Here is a 24,880-nt window from a genome sequence, read left to right on the forward strand (position 1 = left end):
TTCTCCCTCTCTCCTCTCTCCCTCTCTCTCTCTTCCTCTCTCCCTCTCTCTCTCTCTCTCTTCTCTTCCTCTCCCTCTCTCTCCTCTCTCTCTCTCTCTCTCTCTCTCTCTCTTCTCTCCTCCTCTCTCTTCTCTCTCTCTCTCTCTCTCCTCCCTCCCCTCCTCCCCCCTCTTCTTGCTCTCTCTCCCTCCCTCCCTCTGTCTCTCTTCTCTCCCCCCTCTCTTTTCTCTCCTCTTTCTCTTCTCTCTCTTCTCCCTCTCTCGTCTCTCTCTCTCTCTCTTTCTCTTCTCCCCCTCTCTTCTCCCTCTCTCTTCTTCCTCTCTCTTCTCCCTCTTCTTCTCTCTCTCTGTGTTTAATAAATAAAGATGCATTAGTGCAAAGTGCATTTCTCCATCAGAGGCACCGACAGCTGAACGGCTCTTTGTTGTCATAATATTGTAATTAAAAAGTGCAAATTATAACGTAAAGACGGCGACGTGTCGTCTTTAAAAACTGACTTCTTTTGTTTGTTTTGTGCTGTATTATGTTCGTACAAACTAATAATAATGTTTAACGAAGGCGAAAAAGTTTATCGTTTATGATCGAATGAGAATTGTGGTTTATTTTGTGTACACCTGGAGTCGTATTTAGAGCGATTCGTGCATGTTTGCGTCATCTTTAATCACTTATTTTGCATCTTCGCCTCCGTTTTGACACCGACTGTGACGTACTCTACTGTCATTTCATTTTCGGTGATACATGTTCGATTCTGCAGCATCTTTTAGTTACAATTTAGGCGTGAATGAAAGAAAAACTCGCTCGTTTTATGCACAATTATCCATCGGAGGGACCCACAACTCAACGGCGCTTTGTTGTGACGATTTTACGACGATTAAAAAAAGATTAAAACTATAAAACAAACACAAGCACGATATGTCCTCTTTAAAAACTGACTTCTTTTACTGTATTAATGTCATACAAACTAATAATAATGTTAACGAACGCACAGACGTTTATCGTTTACGATCGTACAAAATAAACCATAATAATTTGAGTTCACCTGAAGTTGTATTTATAGTGATTCGTGCAGATTTGATGTTCTTTTATCGCTTATTTTGCAGCACGATCCTTGTTTTCACCTCCGCCGGTTCACGCTCACTGACGTACTCTACCGTCATTTAATTTTCGGTGATACATGTTCGATTCTGCAGCGTTTTTTAGTTACAATTTAGGCGTGAATGAAAAAAAAGTCACGTTTTATGCACAATTACCATCGGAGGGACCCACACTCAACGGCCTTTGTTGGACATTTTACGACGTTAAAAAGATTAAAACTATAAAAACAAACACAAGCACGATATGTCCTCTTTAAAAACTGACTTCTTTTTTGTTTTGTCTGTATTATGTTCGTACAAACTAATAATAATGTTAACGAACGAAAACGTTTATCGTTTATGATCGACATGAAATTGGGTTAATTTGAGTTCACCTGGAGTTGTATCTAGAGCGATTCGTGCATGTTTGCGTCATCTTTAATCACTTATTTTGCATCTTCGCCTCCGTTTTGACACCGACTGTGACGTACTCTACTGTCATTTAATTTTCGGTGATACATGTTCGATTCGGCAGCGTCTTTTAGTTACAATTTAGGTGTGAATGAAAGAAAAAGTCACTCGTTTTATGCACAATTATCCATCGGAGGGACCCACAGCTCAACGGCGCTTTGTTGTGACGATTTTACGACGGTTAAAAAAGATTAAAACTATAAAACAAACACAAGCACGATATGTCCTCTTTAAAAACTGACTTCTTTTTTTTGTTTTGTGCTGTATTATGTTCGTACAAACTAATAATAATGTTTAACGAAGGAACAAAAGTTTATCGTTTATGATCGAATGAGAATTGTGGTTTATTTTGTGTACACCTGGAGTTATATTTAGAGCGATTCGTGCAGTTTGAGTCTTTTAATCACTTATTTTGCATCTTCGCCTCCGTTTTGACACCGACTGACGTACTCTACTGTCATTTAATTTTCGGTGATACATGTTCGATTCTGCAGCGTCTTTTAGTTACAATTTAGGCGTGAATGAAAGAAAAAGTCACTCATTTTATGCACAATTATCCATCGGAGGGACCCACAGCTAAACGGCGCTTTGTTGTGACGATTTTACAATGATTAAAAACTATAAAATACGATATGTCCTCTTTAAAAAACTGACTTCTGTGACTCTCATGCCGCACGTGAGTCTTTTGAACGGCTCCTGGAGATGATCCCAAAGACTCGGCTCGCGTAAAAGAGCCGTGAGCCCCGTTCCCTTCCCTCCCTCCCTCCCTCGCTCTCGGCCGCGTGCCTCTCTGCGCTCGGGCTGCGGAGAGGGGGGCGGAGCCGCGGAGCCGTGACTGTAACGCGATAGCTCGGAGCCCCCTAAAAGCCGCCTCCCCTCGCGCCTCTCTCCACACACTCACGCAGACCGACGCTGGCACAGGACGCACGCGGGCTCCGAGGGGTTTGCACTCCACAGCGCGGACGAAAACCCACGCGACATGAACGCGACACCGCTACGGATCTATGCGTGACTTCTTCCCAAATGGAGACGAGATTTTGACGTTTTTTGTAAGGGGGGACACGTTTGTTTTTTACTCCTGGTTTGGTTTTTTTTTTTGGTTGTTTTTACGTCGGACCTCGCGTGCGTAAAAACGGAGCCGTGGAGTTAACGGAGCGCTTACGGATTCGGACTTAACTCCCCCCAAACTTGTGATCTGGAAGTTTTAATCTCATGACTTTGGGAAAAACAGCGAATTAGCTCAGGTCTTTTTTTTTTTTTTTTTTTTTTTTTTTTTTTGAAGCCGTGCGAAACATCAGCGACGCTTCAATGACTCGGCGTGCACATATTTAATTCCCGATGATCGCGTCTTGGATTATCGCTGAAGCGGCGTAGTTTCCTGAGTGGAATTTTCATTTTATTTTCCAGTTTCCGTGGGGGAATTTTGTGTTCGTGAGGAAGAAAAAGAAAGAGAAAATCGCTTGGGAACTGTTAAAGTTTTTCGCCAGCATGGATTGTGTTTCGTCATTTCTTGGATTTTTGCTGTTACATCTCGCGTTACGAATCAACGGGCAAGACGGTGAGTTTACGTTTTTATGTTTTTACGTTTTTTTGTTTTGTTTTACGCGTGGGGTTAAGTTGCCAAAAAAAACAAACAAAAAAAACAAAACGAAAACAGATCGTTCAAATCGATGCACTCCTCCACGCTCGCTGACCATTGAGCCTAAATTGATACGTCCTGCTTTTACGCACGCTAAGCATCGCTGTCAACTCGCGTGCGTCTCACTCGCGCGGGGGCCATACGGTTGTACGAGCGCGTGCCAACTTAACCAGAGCGCCTTTATTTTTCGCCAAAACGACACCAGTTCGCACCATATGCCACACGACGACGGCCACGACGATGATGATGATGATGTTCGCGAGGAGGAGGAGGTGGTGGAGGAGGAGGACGTGCCGCGGCTTCAATCGCGTTTCCGCTCCGTTGACTCGTAAATGCGGCGTTTTCGAACATCGCCGCCAAATTGCTGTTTCCATGTCGTTTTTTAATGATTCCGAAACGACAATTTGGCACTCGCGAGACTCGAGGGTGGGCTGCAGCACGCGCTTTCACCCGCGTCTCCACAATCCCCCCCTAAAGCCGTGCGTAAAACCTGCACTTAAATCAAGCATCGCGCGTTTACGATCCAAAAGAAATCATGCCTGTTATTATCGTAACGTTCTCCTGCGCGCACGGGTGTCTTCCTCGCTTCCTCCTGTGCGTGTGCGTGCGTGTGCGTGGGTAAAGGAGGAGGAGGAGGGCACCCCGGGTCTTGACATGCCGCACGCCACAGTGAGATGCAGGTTAGGGCGCTTGGACGGAGGCACGGACGCGCAGTTTGTGGCTGGTTTTTTGCGCGTGATTTTTCAACGTTTGCGTGATTAAACGTGCAAATCAGCTCGTTACGATAAAATTGCGCGTTTACGGAATGTCGTGAAGTGGTTTCTTGACTTTTTACGCGTTTGGGCAACATGTTTAAAGTTGGGATGCACGTATTTTTTGACGTTAAGCAAAAAATATGCACAATGTAACGTAACAGAACTAAAAAAATCAATCGACAACATACGTAGTGACATTACGTAAACAGCTAGATTAAGTAATTTGTATTAAAGCGAACCAATTTATTTAAAAAGTGCGTAAAAATAAAGGTGCTTTTCACGTTAACTTGACTGAAAGTTTCATTTAACAAAACTGTTCACGAAAATGAAAGTAAATTCGCGTTAAATCGTAAATAACAGTTTTAATCATTACGTTCAAATTTGGCCTCGTGAGCCAGCATCGCTAATTGAAACACGCGTTACGGTTCTATTTTTAGCACGCCAAAAAATTGTGCGTTATTTCGGCAGCACGGGCGTGTTTTCGGCAGCGTGTTTTGTGGGAAATGCAGTGACGAGACGCGGATGGTGGTCCCGGTTACTCAGCCCGCAGGAACGTCGCTTATCTACGTGCGTGTGCGGATTCGGTGTGTTTACGCGTGTACGTGCCCACCGAAGTTTTGGTCACGAGGTCCATCACGCCAAATTGAGGCATACTTTATACATACATACTGGACGTTTTTAGAAATACTTTTACGTTTATGTTGTGTTTATGCCAAGAAGTTACGTAACGAAGTGAAAGTACTGCACTTATGTCTTAAATACATTGCATAGTGTGTACTTTTTACGTTAACTCTGGACAGGACTGAGAAGTGAAAGTATTTTTATTATATATATTTTTAATACGTACGTAATTTAAGCAACAAAAACGAAAATATAACGATAAAAACGTAATAAAAAATTGTTTCATTTACGTCTGTTGAACAAAATTGAACATATTTCTACATTTTGAAGCTTTTTAAGACCGAAATACTCGTACGTTTTACTCTTAAGTACATTTTTTAAACAGGTACTCGAATACTTAAGTGTATTTTTTCATGTAATATTTTCTTAGACCTGGTTTAGTTCTGGCTGAGTCCTGGTCCAGCCCTGGTTTAGTCCTGTTTCAATCCTGATTTAGTCTTTCTTTAGTCATGGTTTAGTCCTGGTTCTTCAGTCATGGTTTAGTCCTGCTTTAGTCCTGGTTCAGACCTGCTTTAGTCCTGGTTTAGTCCTGGTTTAGATCTGGTTTAGTCCTGGTTCAGACCTTGTTTAGTCCTGGTTTAGTCCTGGTTCAGTCTTGATTCAGTCTTGGTTTAATCCTGGTTTAGTCCTGTTTTAGTCCTTGTTTTAGTCCGGGTATAGTCCTGTTTTTGTCCTGGTTTAGTTCTGGTATAGTCCTGGTTTAGTCTTAATTTTAGTCCTGTTTTAGTCCTGGTTCAGTCCTGGTTTTAATCCTTGTTTTAGTCCTTGTTTAGTCCTGGTTTAGTCCTGGTTTAGTCCTGGTTCAGTCCTGGTTTTAATCCTTGTTTTAGTCCTTGTTTAGTCCTTGTTTTAGTCCTGGTTAGTCCTGGTTTAGTTTTTAGTCCTGGTTTAGTCCTGGTTTAGTCCTGGTTTAGTCCTGTTTAGTCCTGGTTTAGTCCTGGTTCAGTCCTGGTTTTAATCCTTGTTTTAGTCCTGGTTTAGTCCTGGTTTAGTCCTGGTTCAGTCCTGGTTTAGACCTGGTTCAGTCCTGGTTTAGTCCTGGTTCAGTCCTGGTTTAATCCAAGTATATCTGTACTTTTTACTCCATGATACTTTTGAACAGGACTGAAAAGTAAAAGTATTTTTGTTGTAGTTTGAGACCTGCTGAAAAGAGTTTATTTTTAACACGTCAGTAATTTGAGAAAAACAGAAACGTACAAAAGTAAAAACAGCTGGAAAAAACTGTTGAACAAAATTGAACAAATCTGTATATTTGAACTTTTATAAAACCAAAACACTTGTACTTTTTTATTCTAAGTACATTTTTTAAACAGGTACTCGAATACTTAAGAGTATTTTTTCATATAATATTTTCTTAGTCCTGGTTCAGTCCTGAGTCCTGGTTTAGTCCTGGTTTAGTCCTTTTTTTGGTTTTAGTCCTGTTTTAGTCCTGTTTTAGTCCTGGTTAGTCCTTTAGTCCTGGTTTTAGTTCTAAATTTTTCTTATGATAGACCTTGTTTTTCTTTGCTTGTTGCCCGGTGTTTTTGTTTTATTTCATCTGGTTTAGTCCCTGTTTTACTTCCTGCTTTAGTCCTGGTTTAGTCCTGGTTTAGTCCTGTTTTAGTCCTGGTTTAGTCCTGGTTTAGTCTGTCCTGATTTACTTCCTGCTTTAGTCCCGGTTCAGTCCTGGTTTAGTCCTGGTTTAGTCCTGGTTTATTAGTCCTGGTTTAGTCCCTGTTATCCTGTTTTTCTGTTTAGTCTGGTTTAGTCCTGTTTAGTCCTGGTTTAGTCCTGTTTAGTCCTGTTTTAGTCCTGGTTTAGTCCTGGTTTAGTCCCTGGTTTAAGTCCTGGTTTAGTCCTGTTTTAGTCCTGTTTCCTGGTTTAGTCCTGGTTTAGTCCTGGTTTAGTCCTGGTTTAGTCCTGGTTTAGTCCTGTTTTAGTCCTGGTTTAGTCCTGGTTTAGTCCTGTTTATAGTCCTGTTTTAGTCCTGTTTTAGTCCTGGTTTAGTCCTGTTTTAGTCCTCCTGTTTTAGTCCTGGTTTTAGTCCTGGTTTAGTCCTGGTTTAGTTTAGTCCTGTTTAGTCCTGGTTTAGTCCTGGTTTAGTCCTGTTTTCCTAGTCCTGGTTTAGTCCTGTTTAGTCCCTGGTTTAGTCCTGGTTCAGTCCTGGTTTAGTCCTGTTTTAGTCCTGGTTTAGTCCTGGTTTAGTCCTGGTTTAGTCCTGTTTAGTCCTGTTTTAGTCCTGGTTTAGTCCTGGTTTAGTCCTGGTTTAGTCCTGGTTTAGTCCTGGTTTAGTCCTGTTTTAGTCCTGTTTAGTCCTGGTTTAGTCCTGGTTTAGTCCTGGTTTAGTCCTGGTTTAGTCCTGGTTTAGTCCTGGTTTTTTAGTCCTGGTTTAGTCCTGGTTTAGTCCTGGTTTAGTCCTGTTTAGTCCTGGTTTAGTCCTGTTTAGTCCTGGTTTAGTCCTGGTTTAGTGTCCTGGTTTCCTGTTTAGTCCTGTTTTAGTCCTGGTTTAGTCCTGGTTTGTCCTGGTTTAGTCCTGGTTTAGTCCTGGTTTAGTCCTGGTTTAGTTCTTCTTCTTTCTCGTGTTGTTTCCAGGTGTATTTTTTTTGACTCTGGTTTTTCTTTTCTTAAATTCTGGATTCAGATCTGAAGATTTTCTCTCTTTTCTCTGATTCACCCTGGAAATGTTTGGAGAAACTGTCTGCGTCTGATTATTCTGACGTTTGATTAAAGTAGATAAAGGTCACCTGTTTGTCGTTTCCATGGAGACGTCACCGCTGTGTCTGGAATGTTCCGCAGTGTGACTTTAAACACATCTGCTTTACATTTATTCAGTTACAGGTGGATTTAGATTCTGACTGTTCTCTCTCTCTCTCCTCCTTCCCTCTCTTCTCTCCTCTCTTTCGCTCCTTCTCTCTCTCTCCTCTCCTCTCTCTCTCTCTCTTCTCTCTCCTTCCTCTCCTCTTCCTCTCTCTCTCCTCTCTTCCTCTTCTCTTCGCTCCTTCTCTCTCTCTCTCCTCGTTCTCTCTCTCTCCTCTCCTCCTTCCTCTCTCTCCTTCTCTCTCCTCTCTCTCTCTCTCTTCTCTCTCTCTCCTCCTCTCCTCTCTCTCTCTCTCTCTCTCCTCCTCTCTCTCCTCTTCCTCTCTCTCCTCTCTTCTCTCTCTCTCTCCTTCTCTCCCTCTCTCCTCGCTCCTTCTCTCTCTCTTATCTCCTCGTTCTCTCTCTCTCCTCTCCTTCTTTCCTCTCCTCCTTCTCTCTCCTCTCCTCTCTCCTTCTCTCCTCCTTCCCTCTCTTCTCTCCTCTCTTTCGCTCCTCCTCTCTTCTCTCCTCTCCTTCGCTCCTTCTCTCTCTCTTATCTCCTCGTTCTCTCTCTCTCCTCTCCTTTCCTCTCCTCCTTCTCTCTCCTCTCCTTCACTCCTCCTTCCTTCTCTTCTCTCCTCTCTTTCGCTCCTCCTCTCTTCTCTCCTCTCCTCGTTCCCTCTCTCCTCTCCTCCTCTTCTCTCCTCTCTTCGCTCCTCTCCTCTCCTCGTTCCCTCTCTCCTCTCCTCCTCTTCTCTCCTCTCTTCTCTCCTCTCTTCGCTCCCTCTCTCCTCTCCTCTTTCCTTCTCTCCTCCTTCCCTCTCTCCTCTCCTCTCGTCTCTTCGCTCACTCTCTCTCCACTCCTTCGCTCCCTGTCTCTCCTCTCCTCTCTTCATTCTCTCTTTCCTCTCCTCTCTACCATCTGTCCTCTCCTATCTCCTTCTCTCCTCCTTCCCTCTCTTCTCTCCTCTCCTGTCATCTCCTTGTTCCTTCTCTCCTCTCTTCGTTCTCTCTCTCCTCTCTTCTTCTCTTCTTTCCCTCTCTCCTTCTCTCTCTCTCTCTCCTCTCCCTTCTCTCTCTCTCTCCTCCTCTCTCTCCTCTCCTTCGCTCCCTCTCTCTCTCTCTCTCTCCTCTCCTCTTTCTCTTTGGCTCGTGTGTAAAGTGTTTCTCTCGTCCAAAAACATGCGGCGCAGCTTTTTGGCAGGACTGAAAGAGAAAGAGAAGAGAAGACGGAGGGAGAGACGGAGGGAGGGAGAGATAGAGCGAAGAGGAGAGAAGAGAAGAGCGTAAACGGAGGGAACGTGTGGGGGAGGGGAAGAAAGGAGAGAGATAAAGATGAAGAGAGAGAGAGAAGAAAAGGGAGAGAAGCGATAGAGGTGAGGAGGGAGAAAGGAGGGATGAGGAGAGAGAGAAAAAGGAGGGATGAGGAGAGAGAGAGAACATCTGTGTCAGATCAGAGGAGTTTTGAGTCGTGGGTTTGGTCGGAGTAAAAATCCACCAGAAAAAAACTCGACGGTTTTGTTTTCAGGGATTCTGTGGTCAGACCTGGTTTAGTCCTGGTTTAGTCCTGGTCTAGTCCTGGTTTAGTCCTGGTTTAGTCCTGGTTTAGTCCTGTGTTTAGTCCTGTGTCCTAGTCCTGGTTTAGTCCTGGTCTAGTCCTGGTTTAGTCCTGGTTTAGTCCTGGTCTAGTCCTGGTTTAGTCCTGGTTTAGTCCTGTGTTAGTCCTGGTGTTTAGTCCTGTGTTTAGTCCTGGTCTAGTCCTGGTTTAGTCTGGTTTTAGTCCTGGTTAGTCCTGGTTTAGTCCTGGTCTAGTCCTGGTTTAGTCCTGGTTTAGTCCTGGTTTAGTCCTGGTTTAGTCCTGGTTTAGTCCTGGTCTAGTCCTGGTTTAGTCCTGGTTTAGTCCTGGTTTAGTCCTGGTCTAGTCCTGGTTTAGTCCTGGTCTAGTCCTGGTTTAGTCCTGGTTTAGTCCTGGTTTAGTTCTGGTTTAGTCGGTGTGTGTGGTCTATAAAATCAAATGAAGTCTGACTGTTTTAAAACTAATCCAGACCAGGTTTAGATCTTGGTTTGTTCCTGAATTTGTCCTGTTTTTGTCAGTTTTTTTATGCTGTTTTAGCTCAGATTTGGTCCGGGTTTAGACCTGTTTTTAGTCTCTGTTTAGTTCTGGTTGAGTCCTGATTTAGTCCCTGGTTTAGTCCTGGTTTAGTCCTTTTGTGTCTTTGGTTTAATCCTGTTTTAGTCCTGTTTTTAGTATCTCGTTTAGTCCTGGTTTAGTCCTGTTATGAGTCTTTGGTTTACTCCTGATTGAGTCTTGGTTTAGTTCTGGTGTAGTCCTGATTTAGACCTGGTTTAGTCCTGGTTTAGACCTGGTTTAGTCCTGGTTTAGTCCTGGTTTAGTCCTGGTTTAACAGCGGTCAGAGCATGTGGTGTAATAAAATAAAATGTGATGACCGCGGGACGTCAACACTGAAGTCTAAGTTTAGAACGACTCCAGACCTGGTTTAGATCCCGGTTTAGTCCCTGGTTTAGTATTGGTTTACTTCTGATTTAGTCCTGTTTTTAGTCTCTGGTTTAGTTCTGTTTTTGGTCTCTTGGTTAGTCCTGATTTAGTCCCTAATTTAGTCATGTTTTAGTCCTGGTTTAGTCCTTGATTTAGTCCTGTTTTAGTCCTGGTTTAATCCTGGTTTAGTTCTGGTTTATGTCTTGGTCTAGTTGTTTTTAGAGAGTAAATTATATTTCTATTTTTAATAAGTCATCTTTGTTTTGTTTTGTTTTTTTGTTTTTTTAAGTTTTAGTTGCTTTGGTCTGGTCCTGGTCTGGTCCTGGTCTAGTCCTGGTCTGGTCCTGGTCTGGTCCTGGTCTGGTCCTGGTCTGGTCCTGGTCTAGTCCTGGTCTGGTCCTGGTCTGGTCCTGGTCTGGTCCTTGGTTAAACTTCTGTAGTTCTCGTTCTGACCTGTCTGGGAAATTGACTCATCTTTTGGTCTCTGATTCATCTTGAGTTTATTGTTTCGACCTGTTTTTTTATAGACCTGGTTTAAACCTGGTTTAGACCTGGTTTAGACCTGGTTTAGTCCTGGTTTAGACCTGGTTTAGTCCTGGTTTAGACCTGGTTTAGACCTGTGTTTTGTCCCGTTTCCAGTTCTGTTCTCGCGTCTTTTGCTGAATTGTTTTTGTTTTTCAAATCTGTTTTCTCCTAAAAACATCTTTGGTCTTTTCCATTTGTTTCTCGTTTTTTTTTTTTTTTTTTTTTTTTTTTGTTCAGAATAAAAAGTTCTGGGAGAATTTAAACGAGACGATAAAACTTCAAAGTCCTGATCCTGTCGCTGTTTACAGACTCTGATTTCACTCACGTTTTACACTTTTTTTTTTAACTCTTTTGGTATTTAGAGAAAATTCTTTGGGGGAAAATATCGTTTAGTGATTCTGAGTCTGTTTTTGGTTCTGGTTCAGACCTAATTTAATCCAGGTCTAGTCCTTGTTTAGTCTTGGTCTTGGTTTTTATTTCAGTCCTGGTTCAGTCCTGGTTTAGTCCTGGTTGAGTTTTGTTTTAGTCTTGTTTAAATCCTGGTCTAATTCTGCTTTAGTCTTGGTCTAGTCCTGGTTCAGCCCTCATTTAGTCCAGGTTCAATCTTGGTTTAGTCCTGCTTGAGTCCTGATTCTTCAGTCCGGGTTCAGTCCGGGTCTAATCTTGGTTTAGACCTGGCTGAGTCCTGGTTTTGTCCTGGTCCAACGTTAGTTTAGTCCTGGTTCAGTCTTGGTTTAGATCTGTTATAGTCCTGGCTCTTCAGTCCTGATTTAGTCCTGGTTCAGTCCTGGTCCAGCCCTGTCCTGGTTGAGTCCTGTTTAAGTCTTGGTCTAATCCTGCATTAGACCTGGTTGAGTCCTGGCTTAGTCCTGCTTTAGTCCTGCTTTAGTCCTGGTCCAACCTTAGTTAATCCTGGTTCAGTCTTGGTTTAGATCTGTTTTAGTCCCGGCTCTTCAGTCCTGGTTGAGTCCTAGCTTAGTCCGGGTTTGGTCTTTGCTTAGTCCAGTTTTAGTCCTGGTTTAGTCCTGGTTCAATCTTGGTTTAGTCCTGCTTTCGTCCTGATTCTTCAGTCCTGGTTCGGTCCTGGTCTAATCCTGCTTTAGTCCTGGTTTAGTCCTGGTCCAACCCTGGTTTAGTCCTGGTTCAGTCTTGGTTCAGATCTGTTTTAATTCTGGATCTTTAGACCTGTTTGAGTCCTAGTTTAAATCCTGGTCTAATCCTGGCTGAGTCCTGGTTCAGCCCTAATTTAGTCCTGGTTTAGTCCTCGCTGAGTCTTGGTTTAGTGTTTGTCTTGGTTTTAGTCCTGCTTTAGTCCTGGTTTAGTCTCGGTTTAGTCTTGGTTTAGTCCTGTTTTAGTCCTGGTTTAGTCCTGGTTTAGTCTCGGTTTAGTCTTGGTTTAGTCCTGTTTTAGTCTTGGTTTAGTCCTGGTTTAGTCCTGGTTTAGTCCTGGTTTAGTCTCGGTTTAGTCTTGGTTTAGTCCTGTTTTAGTCCTGGTTTAGTCCTGGTTTAGTCCTGGTTTAGTCCTGTTTTAGTCCTGTTTTAGTCCTGGTTTTAGTCCTGGTTTAGTCTCGGTTTAGTCTTGGTTTAGTCCTGTTTTAGTCCTGGTTTAGTCCTGGTTTAGTCCTGTTTAGTCCTGGTTTAGTCCTGGTTTAGTCCTTGTTTTAGTCCCTGGTTTAGTCTGGTTTAGTCCTGGTTTAGTCTTGGTTTAGTCCTGGTCCAGTCCTGCTTTAGTCCTGGTCCAGTCCTGGTTTAGTCCTGGTCCAGTCCTGGTTTAGTCCTGGTCCAGTCCTGGTTTGACCCTGTTTTCAGAGCAGAGTTTCTATCCTGGGGCATGTCTGTGTCTGAATGATCTCGTGGTTTGACTTTGTGGAACATTTCAAACACTTTTCTCTGTTTCTGCCTCATGTTTTTCAAAGGAGGTTTTCATTTTTCACACTTCCTCCTGCGCCCAGTCCCAGTCCCAGAGCTTCTGCAGAAACCCCGTGCCTCTCCAGGTTTTCCAGGTTTTCCAGGTTTTCCAGGTCCGTCTCGTGTTCCACAGTTTAACACAGACTCTTTAATTACTCCTCACCTCATGAATATTCAAATTACAGCTCATTTGCATATTCATCAAGTCTCATTACACTTTCTCAAATGTGGTTCTTTATCTAGTCCGGGTTTAGTCCTGGTTTAAACGTCATTTAGTCCTGGTTTAGACTCAGTTTAGTACTGGTTTAGTCCTGGATCTGACCTGTCTTAGTCTTGGTTTAGACCTGGTTTAGACCTGGTTTAGTCCTTGTTTTAGACCTGGTTTAGTCCTTGTTTTAGACCTGGTTTAGTCCTGGTTTAGTCCTGGTTTAGTCCTTGGTTTTTAGACCTGGTTTTAGTCCCTGTTTAGTTTTAGTCCTGGTTTAGTCCTGGTTTAGAGTCCTGGTTTAGTCCTGGTTTAGTCCTGGTTTAGACCTGGTTTAGTCCTGGCTCATTAATTCTTCTTTTTGTTTCAATTTACTTTACTTGCTCCAATGTTAAAATTAGGGTACTACTACTACTACTACTACTACTACTACTACTACTACTACTACTACTACTACTACTACTACTACTAGTACTACTACTACTAGTACTAGTACTACTACTACTACTACTACTTCTCTACTTCTTTAGTGTACTTGTGTTTGTGAAACTGCTTCTACTTCAGTCGTTGTCTCCTGCTGTGAGGAGCTTTAATGCTCTACTGTGGAACATTCCGGCCTCAGGGCCTTTTGTCAACAGCTGTAGCCGTGGGAACTGCATCAACTCCAACTACTACTACTGTAACTACTATTTAAAGTGACAGTATGGAACTTTCTAGACGTGGCATGACAACTGCAACTACATGAAACAGAAAGTTAAAGCCACACTGTGGAACATTCTCCATGGAGACAGACACGTTTTATGTCTGTGGAATATTTGATTTATTTTAAATTTTATTTTATTTTGAGTTTGTGCCAAGAGAGAAACAATAATCAGACACATCAACCCAAAACCTGCTCCAGGTCCATAAAACAGATGATAGTCGAGGTCAGTTAAACACAGTCAGTTCAATCATTGTGTCCTTAGGCAAGACACTTCACCCACACTGTCGTGTATGAACGTGGTGTGTGTGTGTGTGTGTGTGTGTGTGTGTGTGTGTGTGTGTGTGAGTGTGTGTGTGTGTGTGTGTGTGTGTCATGTGTGTGTGTGTGTGTGTGAGTGTGTGTGTGTGTGTGTGTGTGAGTGTGTGTGTGTGTGTGTGAGTGTGTGTGTGTGAGTGTGTGAGGGACTGATGGTGCCGAGTGTCATGGCAGCCGCTCTTCTGTCAGTCTGCCCCAGGGCAGCTGTGGCTACAACAGTAGTTTACATCAGCAGGTGCAGAGTGAATGAATAATGCTGAATCATGATCTGTAAAGTGTCTTTGGGGACAAAAATGTCTGTGAAAAGCGTCATATAAATAAAGTCTTATTTACATACATGTACTACATTTCTCGAAAAGGAACAAGGAAAAACATATATTAACTCACTTCTGTTCATGACAGTTTCAAAAATTAAAAACTGATGTTGTTGCTTCTGATGATGAAACTTTACAAATATTTACATAGAGCGAAATAAATTGCATTGCAATTACATAATACTGCTACTATTTTTTATTTTTTGTATTGTACTGTATTATGTTTTACATTTATCCATAATGTGTGTGTGTATATATATATATATATATATATATATATATATATATATATATATATATATATATATATATATATATTATATATATATATATATATATATGTTTTTTTTTGTAGGAATAAAACCAAACATTATAGATTGTACCTGCATAATTTAAGTCAAAAAAGTGACATGTTATGGCTTAAATAAGTTTGATATTCTGATTATTTTATATCAAAAGTCACTTTCCTTTGTTTTGGTCAAATTCTGATTATTTTCTCCTTAAAGTCGTCTTCATTGGTCTGTTTCTTTTGTTTTGTTTTGACATTTGACTCCACGGCCCCAAACCCAAACAAGCGTCAGGTAGAACTGGATTATCTCACCCCCTCACTGCTCCTGCACCATCTGCTCACCTCATCGATCTATTGAAAAGCATTGATCAGGCGAGCGGCGAACAGCGGCGGGCGAGCGGTGAAGCGGCGAGCGGCGAGCGGCGAGCGGGGGGGTGCATTAGCTGATTAGCGCGGGGCTCTTATCCTGTTAGTGTCCTCGGGTTCAGGAGGAGGAAGAGCGAGGGCCTCACTGCGGCTAAAGAGGATTTTTGGACTTTAGCCACTTTTTCAGTCGTCTTAAAAGGAAAATAAATCCGCTCTTCTTAAACACATTAGTTAAACAATGCTCCTTTGTTGTCCTGTTGCATTCTGGGTAATTGAGTTTGTGGACGGACGGGCAGACCACATGTCGCTGGTTTGGCTAAAAACGACAAAATGGGATCTTTTTTTGCATTTTTACAGGTTTAAGTCTCGGAAAGAAGTTGGAGAATTGGACCCACAACCTCAAACTGAAACGCTAACCACTCTGCCACTGTCAGTCAGACCGTGGTCCAGGCATTTGGTCTGGACTGACCCCATTTTAGTCCTGGTTTAGTCCTAGTTTTAGTCTTTGCTTGACCCCAGTTTATTCCTGCTTTCAATCTTGGTTTAGTCCTGGTTTTAGTCCTGGTTTGATTCCAGTTTAGTCTGGTTTTAGTCCTGGTTTGATTCCAGTTCAGTCCCGGTTTTGGTCCTAGTTTCGATCTTGGTTTAGTCCTGGTTTTAATGCAGTTTAATCCTGGTTTTAGTCTTTGTTTAGTCCTGGGTTTAGTCTTGGTTTTAGTCCTGGTTTAAGTTCTGGTTTGACCCCAGTTTAGTCCTGGTTTTAATCCTTGTTTAGTCCTGGTTTTGGTCCTGATTTTATCCTGGTTTGACTCTGGTTTAGTCCTAGTTTAGTCCTGCTTTTTCAGTTTAGTCCTAGTTTTTGTCCTAGTTTTAGTCCTGGGTTTAGTCCTGATTTAGTTCTGGTTTTGGTCCTGTTTTAGTCCTGGTTTTAGACATGGTTGGTCCTGGTTTAGTCCTGGTTTGACCCCAGTTTAGTCCTGGTTGTAATCCTTGTTTAGTCCTGGTTTGACTCTGGTTTAGTCCTGCTTTTAGTCCTCATTCAGTCCAGGTTTTAGTCCTGGTTTTGGTCCTGGTTTTAGTCCAGGTTAGAGCCCAGTTTAGTCCTGGTTTTAATCCAGGTTTGACCCCGTTTTGGTCCTGATTTGACCCCAGTTTAGTTCTGGCTTAGTCCTGGTTTTCGTTCTGCTTTTAGTCCTAATTGTAGTCCTGGTTTTAGTCCTGCATTGACCTCAGTTTAGACCTGGTTTAGTCCTGGTTTTAGACCTAGTTTGGTCCTGGTTTAGTCCTGGTTTGACCCCAGTTTAGTCCTGGTTTTAGTCCTGGTTTTAGTCCTGCATTGACCTCAGTTTAGACCTGGTTTAGTTCTGGTTTTAGTCCTGGTTTGATTCCGGTTTAGTCCTGATGTAAACCTGATTTGGTCTTGTTCTAGTCCTGGTTTAGTCCTGGTTTATCCTGGTTTAGTCCTGACAGCTGATGTGACATAAAAAAGTTTAAAATATAAAATAGTGTGTGTTGTGTATTGTGTATTTTGTGAGTTGTAGTACTGCAGTATTTCCACTACTTTTACTTTTGTACTTTTAGTCGACTGTTGCTGCTGCTCGTCGTCTTGTTCAATGTTTAAGATCTGGTTTTTGGTCCTGGTTTAGTCCTGGTTTAGTCCTGGTTTAGTCCTGCCTCGGTCTCAGTCGTTTTGTTGTAGTTCTTTTTGACCTTTGACCTCTCTGTAGTTCATTTTGAGTAAGTCTTCGTCTTCTTCTGCTGTGAAAATTCTGCACAAAACCATCTGCTCAAATGTTACTGAAATGTCAAAGGAAAATGCCAATCTGACAATTGTACCTCTGACTCCGTCCGCTCTGTCTTTCCTCTCCTCTTCCCATTATGAATATTTTCTGAACATATTTTAGTTTAATAGAGACAATAAATGCACTGACGGGATTTTCAGTGTTAAAAAACTATAATGTAAATATGAGTGGAAAGAGTTAAAGTTAAAGGGACAGTTTGGAATCTTGGACCTGATTTACAATGGTCATAGTTCTCCTCACCCACTCCACAAAACACCTGAAACAAATGTGTTCATACTCCAGACTGTCCATGTGAACGTCTGTGTCCAAAGAATCATTTTAGAAATAAAACCAACTTTGTATTTGAAGGATTTTTGTGTGAGCAGCAGCGGTGAGTTGTTCTTCTGATACAAACAACAGCGGCGGACTGATATATGAGAAAATAGTCCCTCGACATGCGACGATTCATGTGATACAAGGTTAGATTTATTTCAAACATTATTTTATCGACACAGACGTTCACATGGACAGTCTGGTGGGATAATAGATTTTCTTGGGGTGTTTTGTGGAGTGGGTAAAACCTGTGACCTGCAAATACAAGGACTGGATGGAATATTTAAAAAAGTGTCTCCACATGTGTCCAACTCTCTGTTGTGCATGAACAAGTTCAAAAGAACACGGTTCATTGAACACGTTCATTTTTCAGTGAACTTTGAACTGAACGCAACACATTTGTAAATCAAGAACTTGATCGTGAATTTGTTCAAATTATGTGAGATGAACGACGTTCGTCACTGTTGGGTTCAATTAAACGTCAGAATTAGTTTTGACCTGACGAGAGACGATCTGCTCACACTTCACCTCGTGAAACCACAGCCGCGTCAACGTGAAGGCGACTCCACCTGCAGCTCCAGTGGAATATACAGGCTCTCGTGCTTCTCAATGGGAAAGTCGATCAAACTTGACTCAGTGTGTTTATCCACTTGTATTTACCTTCTGTACAGACTGACCACGGCAAACGAAGGATTTCAAAAGTACATTTCAAAGAACTAATGAACAGAGTATGTGGAGCTGGGCTCTTTCACATGACACAGAACTGCACGATGAGCTGATGGTAAACGCACAAACACAACAGCAGATCCATGCTCTCTGTGGATTTTGACGGGGACATGCGCCTACGCTCGCGTAGAGCGTCAAAGAAAAAGGATGGATCCTGTTTTCTGAAATCTGCACACGCAGGACGTGGCTCCAAACACATGAGCACAAGCAGAGGAGCTGCCCTCACTCACTTTCAAACATTCTTCAAATGACACACAGAAACACACAGAGTCGTGTCTTTAGTCCGACAGAAGCTGATACATCAGCGCACAAGGAAAAAGCTGCTTTTTTCCAGCGTTTACAATTTATGCAAATTATCCATGTGGTTTTAATTTTCGTTTCTGTAAAACGTAAACAAACGTGGCAAAGCTGAATTAAACACATTATAATGTCCAACGAGCTGATGTGTGTTTATAGTTTATATCTTGTAAAGTTGTTGTAAACTGGAAGTCAGTTTGAAAAATAAGTGCAGCTTTTCATTTACAAATCTCACCTAAAAATAAAACGAACTGAACTCTGAACTAGTTCATAAAAGTGTGAACTTCACTGTCAAAACTCTGGATCTGAGGAAATGAGGCCTTATGTCCAAAATTCCAAACTGTCCATTTAACTTTTCATATTTAACCCTAAAAGTCTGATCATTTCCACACGTGCAGGTGCTGTAAAGTCATGGAAAATTCACTTTAGGTCGTGAAAAAGTCATGGAAAAGTTTTGAAATTTTGTCAGTGAAAAAGAGCGGGAACCTGTGTCTCTCTTCTTGACTCTCTGTTCTTCTCTCTTCACACAAACGGGACACAGATTTTAAACATATTGTGACTCGCTGATGTCAGACGTTTTATCTCTTCTCCTCCTCTCGTCTGCCTCTCTCTCTTTTCCTGTCCTCTTCTCCTCCTCTTCTCCTCCCTCTCTTCTGTCGTTGGTTGTCGTGGGTTTGTTTGGGGCGGGGGGAGCGTCCGTGTTGTCAAAACTCACGATGAAAAACAGACGTCAACAACAGCAACATGTTAGCAATATGTTAGCCTAGCATCAGTCTTTTTTTTTTTCTGTCACTGTAAATAAATTTGTTGTAAATGTCCAGGAATTTTATCAGAAATTGTATTTTAAATTCTGTGTTGGAAATGTTGTTGTTGTAGATTTAATATTGACATTTTGCCGTTGAAATCTCTGGGCTGCAGTGTTGGGAAGGTGACTTTTAAAATGTAATCCCCTACAGATTACAGATTACAGATTACACACACCAAAATGTAGTTTGTAACGTAATCCATTAAATTACTTAAAGTGAGTAATGTAATCTGAATACTTTGGATTACTTGATTTGCTGTAGAGAAACAAAGACTCGGACACTTAACTGTATTAAAAAATATTATTGTTAGAAGAGGAGCAGACACGTCCGTGCAGCAGGGTTTAGTCCTGGTTTAGTCCTGGTTTAGTCCTGGTTTAGATCTAATTTAGACCTGGTTTAGCTCTAGTTTAGATCTGGTTTTAGTCCTGATTTAGATCTAGTTTAGACCTGGTTTAGACTTGGTTTTAATCCTCGTTTAGTCCTGGTTTAGTCCTGGTTTAGCTCTAGTTTAGATCTGGTTTTAGTCCTGGTTTAGATCTAGTTTAGACCTGGTTTTAGTCCTGGTTTAGATCTAGTTTAGACCTGGTTTTAGTCCTGATTTAGATCTAGTTTAGACCTGGTTTAGACTTGGTTTTAATCCTGGTTTAGTCCTGGTTTTAATCCTGGTTTAGTCCTGGTTTAGTTCTGGTTTAGTCCTGGTTTAGACCTGGTTTAGTCCTGGTTTAGTCCTGGTATTAGTCCTGGTTTAAACCTGGTTTAGACCTGGTTTAGTCCTGGTTTAGACCTGGTTTAGCTCTAGTTTAGATCTGGTTTTAGTCCTGGTTTAGTTTCCAGCAATGAGTCAAATTACCAAATAAAACCCCCAAAAAAACAAATAAAAATAAAAATAATGTGAAAACAGGAAAATCCCTCTGTGTAATCCATTTATTTCAACAAAGTAACTGTAATCCAATTACCACTCACTGAAACAGTAACTGTAACTGAATAAAGTTACTCATCATTTGTACTCTGATTACACCAGTACATGTAATCTGTTACTCCCCAACACTACTGGGGTGTGACGCTAACTGCTTTAATCTGAGGTTTGTTTTAATAAAATCCAACCTGAAAATGTTTGCGTTTTGGTCTTAAAATGTTCGTATTAACTCTAAAAGCTCCACATGATCCTGGGGTTTTTATCTGTTCACTGTTTTGTCTGTAAATAATTTCCGATTATATGAACCTGATAATATGAACCAGCCTCGATGAGCTTCATTTGACTGGAGCTGAAGGAACTCGGTTCACTTCTTTTTACCGACTGCGGTTGATTCCCAAGTCTTGGTCAAGTCAAGTCTCCTGGTTTGACTCCAGTTTAGTCCTGGTTTTAGTCCTGGTTTAGGCCTGATTTAGTCCTAGTATAGTCCTGTTACAGTCCTGGTATAGTCCTAGTTTGACCCCAGTTTAGACCTGGTTTAGTCCTGGTTTTAGTCCTAGTTTGACCACAGTTTAGTCCTGGTTTTGTCTTGGTTTTAGTCCAGGTTTTACTCTTGGTTTTAGTCCTGGTTTGACCGTTTTAGTCCTGGTTTTAGTCCTGGTTTGACCACAGTTTAGTCCTGGTTTAGTCCTGCTTTAGTCCTGGTTTAATCCTGGTTTAGTCCCAGTTTTTGTCTTGTTTTAGTCCTGGTTTGACCTGTTTAGTCCGGGTCTTAGTCCGGGTCTTAGTCCTGGTTTTAGTCCAGGTTTTAGTCCAGTTTTAGTCCTGGCTTTAGTCCTGGTTTTAGTCCTGGTTTGACCTGTATAGTCCTGGTTTTAGTCCGGGTTTTAGTCCTGGTTTGACCACAGTTTAGTCCTGGTTTTAGTCCAGGTTTTAGTACAGGTTTTAGTCCTGGTTTTAGTCCCGGTTTGACCACAGTTTAGTCCTGGTTTAGTCCTGGTTTTAGTCTTGGTTTTAGTCCCAGTTTGACCACAGTTTAGTCCTGGTTTTAGTCCCGGTTTGACCTGTATAGTCCTGGTTTTAGTCCGGGTTTTAGTCCTGGTTTGACCACAGTTTAGTCCTGGTTTTAGTCCAGGTTTTAGTACAGGTTTTAGTCCTGGTTTTAGTCCCGGTTTGACCACAGTTTAGTCCTGGTTAGTCCTGGTTTTTAGTCCTGGTTTTAGTCCTTGGTTTTAGTCCCAGTTTGACCACAGTTTAGTCCTGGTTTTAGTCCCAGTTTGACCTGTATAGTCCTGGTTTTAGTCCTGGTTTAGTCCTGGTTTTAGTCCTGGTTTAGTCCTGGTTTTAGTCCTGGTTTTAGTCCTGATTTGACCCAAGTTTATTCCTGGTTTGTGATGAGTTTTTTAAATGTTTAAACTCTCAAGTCCCAAGTTCTAAAAATAGTCTGACAGTTTTTATTTTTTATTTATTTTTAACTTTTTCATGATTATTATATTAATAATCATTTAAGGTGAAAGGGAAAGTGGAGCAGCGACGTTCAGGTTTTATTGAACATTTGTCGGTGCAGAGACTCGTTCAGTCTGAGCAGAGACTTAATTCTATTTGGTCCTTATACATGTTTCTGTTACCTCAGACCAGCTCCTATAGATGCACTCTCCTCTCCTCCTCTCATCCCTCGCTCCTCTCCTCCTCTCCTCCCTCCCTCCTCATCCCTCGCTCCTCTCTCCTCTCATCCCTCCTCTCCTCATCCCTCCTCCTCTCTCCTCCTCTCATCCCTCCCTCCCTCCTCATCCCTCGCTCCTCCTCCTCTCCTCCACTCTCCCTCCCTCCTCATCCCTCGCTCCTCCTCTCCTCCTCTCATCCCTCCCTCTCTCCTCTCCTCTCCTCCTCTCCTCTCCTCCACTCTCCCTCCCTCCTCATCCCTCGCTCCTCCTCTCCTCCTCTCATCCCTCCCTCCTCCCTCATCCCTCGCTCCTATCCTCCTCTCCTCCACTCTCCCTCCCTCCTCATCCCTCGCTCCTCCTCTCCTCCTCTCATCCCTCCCTCCCTCCTCATCCCTCGCTCCTCCTCTCCTCCACTCTCCCTCCCTCCTCATCCCTCGCTCCTCCTCTCCTCCTCTCATCCCTCCCTCCTCACTCCCTCATCCCTCGCTCCTCCTCTCATCCCTCGCTCCTCCTCTCCTCCTCTCATCCACTCTCCCTCCCTCCTCACTCCCTCGCTCCTCCTCTCCTCCACTCTCCCTCCCTCCTCATCCTCTCGCTCCTCCTCTCATCCACTATCCCTCGCTCCTCATCCCTCCTCGCTCCTCCTCCTCTCCACTCTCCCTCCCTCCTCATCCCTCGCTCCTCCTCTCCTCCTCTCATCCCTCCCTCCCTCCTCATCCCTCGCTCCTATCCTCCTCTCCTCCACTCTCCCTCCCTCCTCATCCCTCGCTCCTCCTCTCCTCCTCTCATCCCTCCCTCCCTCCTCATCCCCTCGCTCTCCTCCTCCTCCTCCTCCTCTCTCCTCTCCCTCCTCTCTCCTCCTCCTCCTCTCCTCACTCCCTCATCCCTCGCTCCTCCTCTCATCCCTCGCTCCTCCTCTCTCCTCCTCTCATTCCACTCTCCCTCCTCCTCCCTCCTCCTCTCCTCCTCTCCTCCACTCTCCCTCCCTCCTCACTCCCTCGCTCCTCCTCTCCTCCACTCTCCCTCCTTCCTTACTCCCTCGCTCCTCCTCTCCTCCTCTCATCCCTCCCTCCTCACTCCCTCATCCCTCGCTCCTCCTCTCATCCCTCGCTCCTCCTCTCTCCTCCTCTCCTCCTCCCTCGCTCCTCCTCTCCTCTCCTCCTCTCATCCCTCCCTCTCTCCTCTCTGTTCTCTTCTTCCTCTTTTTACAGCTTTCTATCCTATCCTCTCTTCCTACTCCCTCTCTCCTCATTTTCTCACTCTCTCTTCTCCTCTTCTCTCTTTCCCTCCTCCTCCTCACCTTGTCTCCTCTTCTTTCTCCTTTCCTCCTCTCTTTGTTTCTCCTTTCCTCATCCTTTTCCTCTCTCTTTCTTCCTCTCCTCTTTCTCTCTCTCTCTCTTCTCTTCCTTCTCTTTGTTTCTCTCTCTCTCTCCTCTTCTCTCTCTCCTTTCTCTCCTCCTCTTCCTGTCGTCTTAATCCTTCTCTCCTCGGGGTGAAGACGAACTGTCTGCAGCAGCGTTTCTCTGAGAGCTTCTTAATCCCACTGATGGACTCAAACTGCACAGTACAACACAGATACTTCAAATACTACTACAAATACTACAAATACTACTACTACTGCGAAACTGCACAGTACACCACAGATACTTCAAATACTACTACAAATACTACAAATACTACTACAAATACTACAAATACTACTACAAATACTACAAATACTACTACAAATACTACAAATACTACTGCGAAACTGCACAGTACAACACAGATACTTCAAATACTACTACAAATACTACAAATACTACTGCAAAACTGCACAGTACAACACAGATACTTCAAATACTACTGCAAATACTACAAATACTACTACAAATACTACTGCGAAACTGCACAATACACCACAGATACTACAAATACTACTACAAATACTACAAATACTACTACAAATACTACAAATACTACTGCAAATACTACAAATACTACTGCAAAACTGCACAGTACACCACAGATACTTCAAATACTACTACAAATACTACAAATACTACTACAAATACTACAAATACTACTACAAATACTACTACTGCTACTGCGAAACTCCACAATACACCACAGATACTTCAAATACTACTACAAATACTACAAATACTACTGTGAAACTCCACAGTACACCACAGATACTTCAAATACTACTACAAATACTACAAATACTACTGCAAAACTGCACAGTACACCACAGATACTTCAAATACTACTACAAATACTACAAATACTACTACAAATACTACAAATACTACTACAAATACTACTACTACTACTGCGAAACTCCACAGTACACCACAGATACTTCAAATACTACTACAAATACTACAAATACTACTACTGCTACTACTGCGAAACTGCACAATACACCACAGATACTTCAAATACTACTACAAATACTACTAATACTACTGCAAAACTCCACAATACACCACAGCTACTACACATACTACTACTACTATTACTACTGTAATACTGCTACTACTACTCGAATACTATGAATACTACTACTGGAATACTACTACTACTACTGCAAAACTCAACAATACAACATAGCTTTGGAATATTAATAGTACTACTACTGTAATAGTATGAATACTACTACTGTAATACAACAACTACTTCTACTACTACTGTAATACTAGTACTAAATATTACTACTACTGCTACTACTGATCCTGCAGGAACTTTTACTTTTACTTCTATTAGTACTACATGATGAGTAAAGACTTGATTATCTGTACGTCCTTTGCCCAGATCCTTTCATTATACTGTAATGTTCCGTGTTGTATCTTTAAACGTGGTGTTGTTGTCCCTGAGCGCTGACTGACAGGCTCTCATGTTTTATTGAGGGTGTTTGTTGCTTCTCGCTCCGTCACGTCACCACGAAAAACCACCACGAGAACCTCCGCCGCCGCGAGCAACGAACACCCCGCGTCACGCCGGCCGTCCCCGCCGTCGCCGTGGTGACGCGTACAAAGGAATAAAGCCAAATATCAGGACATTTAAGCGGCGCGAGACGAGAAGGACGAGGGCAGGAGGAGGGTCAGAGCGGAGGAGCTAATGGACTGAAAACACTGCACTTCTCTGAGTTAATACAGGAAAAACATGTTTGGTTTTTTTTATTTGAGGTAAAAGAAAAGAAAAAAAGAAAATCGAAATTAAAAGACTAGTCCTGGTTTAGTCTTGGCTCAGACCTGGTTTAGTCCTTGGTTTAAGACTGTGTTCAATGTATTTGTTCTAGTTTTACCAAAGTGTTTTAGTCTTGGTTTAGTCCTGGTTTGAACCAAGTTTAATCCTGGTTTTAGTCTTGGTTTTAGTCCTGGTTTAACCCAAGTTTAGTCCTGGTTTAGTCTTGGCTTTAGTCTTGGTTTGACCCTAGTTTAGTCCTGGTTTAGTCCTGATTTAGTCCTGGTTTAGTCCTGGTTTGACCCCATTTCAGTCCCCATTTTGGTCCTGGTTTTAGTCCTGGTTTAACCCCAGTTTAGTCCTGGTTTTAATCCTGGTTTTAGTCCTGGTTTTAGTCCTGGTTTTAGTCCTGGTTTAGTCCTGGTTTTAGTCCTGGTTTGACCCTGGTTTAGTCCTGGTATAGTCCTGGTCTGACTCCAGTTTAGTCCTGCTTTAGTCCTTGTTTTAGACCTGGTTTAACCCCAGTTTAGTCCTGGTTTTAGTCCTGGTTTAGTCCTGGTTTAGTCCTGGTTTAGTCCTGGTTTAGTCCTGGTTTGACCCCACTTCAGTCCCCATTTTGGTCCTGGTTTAGTCCTGGTTTAACCCCAGTTTAGTCCTGGTTTAATCCTGGTTTTA

At 42.6% G+C, this 24,880-nt stretch overlaps 1 protein-coding gene across 1 annotated transcript in view; it reads left to right on the forward strand.

The window, feature by feature from the left end:
* The first annotated feature begins 2,456 nt into the window (after positions 1–2,456).
* LOC110168349 (neuropilin-2-like) overlaps positions 2,457–24,880 on the forward strand; it is a 186,401-nt gene continuing 163,977 nt past the window's right edge. Inside the window, exon 1 of the mRNA XM_055163701.1 lies at positions 2,457–3,103. Coding sequence (XP_055019676.1) covers positions 3,034–3,103 — 70 coding nt within the window. The 5' untranslated portion in view covers positions 2,457–3,033. The remainder of the gene's footprint in view (positions 3,104–24,880) is intronic.

The sequence above is a fragment of the Boleophthalmus pectinirostris genome, unplaced genomic scaffold, assembly GCF_026225935.1.
Source record: "Boleophthalmus pectinirostris isolate CB_2022bp ecotype Guang Dong unplaced genomic scaffold, ASM2622593v1 HiC_scaffold_11, whole genome shotgun sequence".
NCBI lineage: Eukaryota > Metazoa > Chordata > Actinopteri > Gobiiformes > Gobiidae > Boleophthalmus > Boleophthalmus pectinirostris.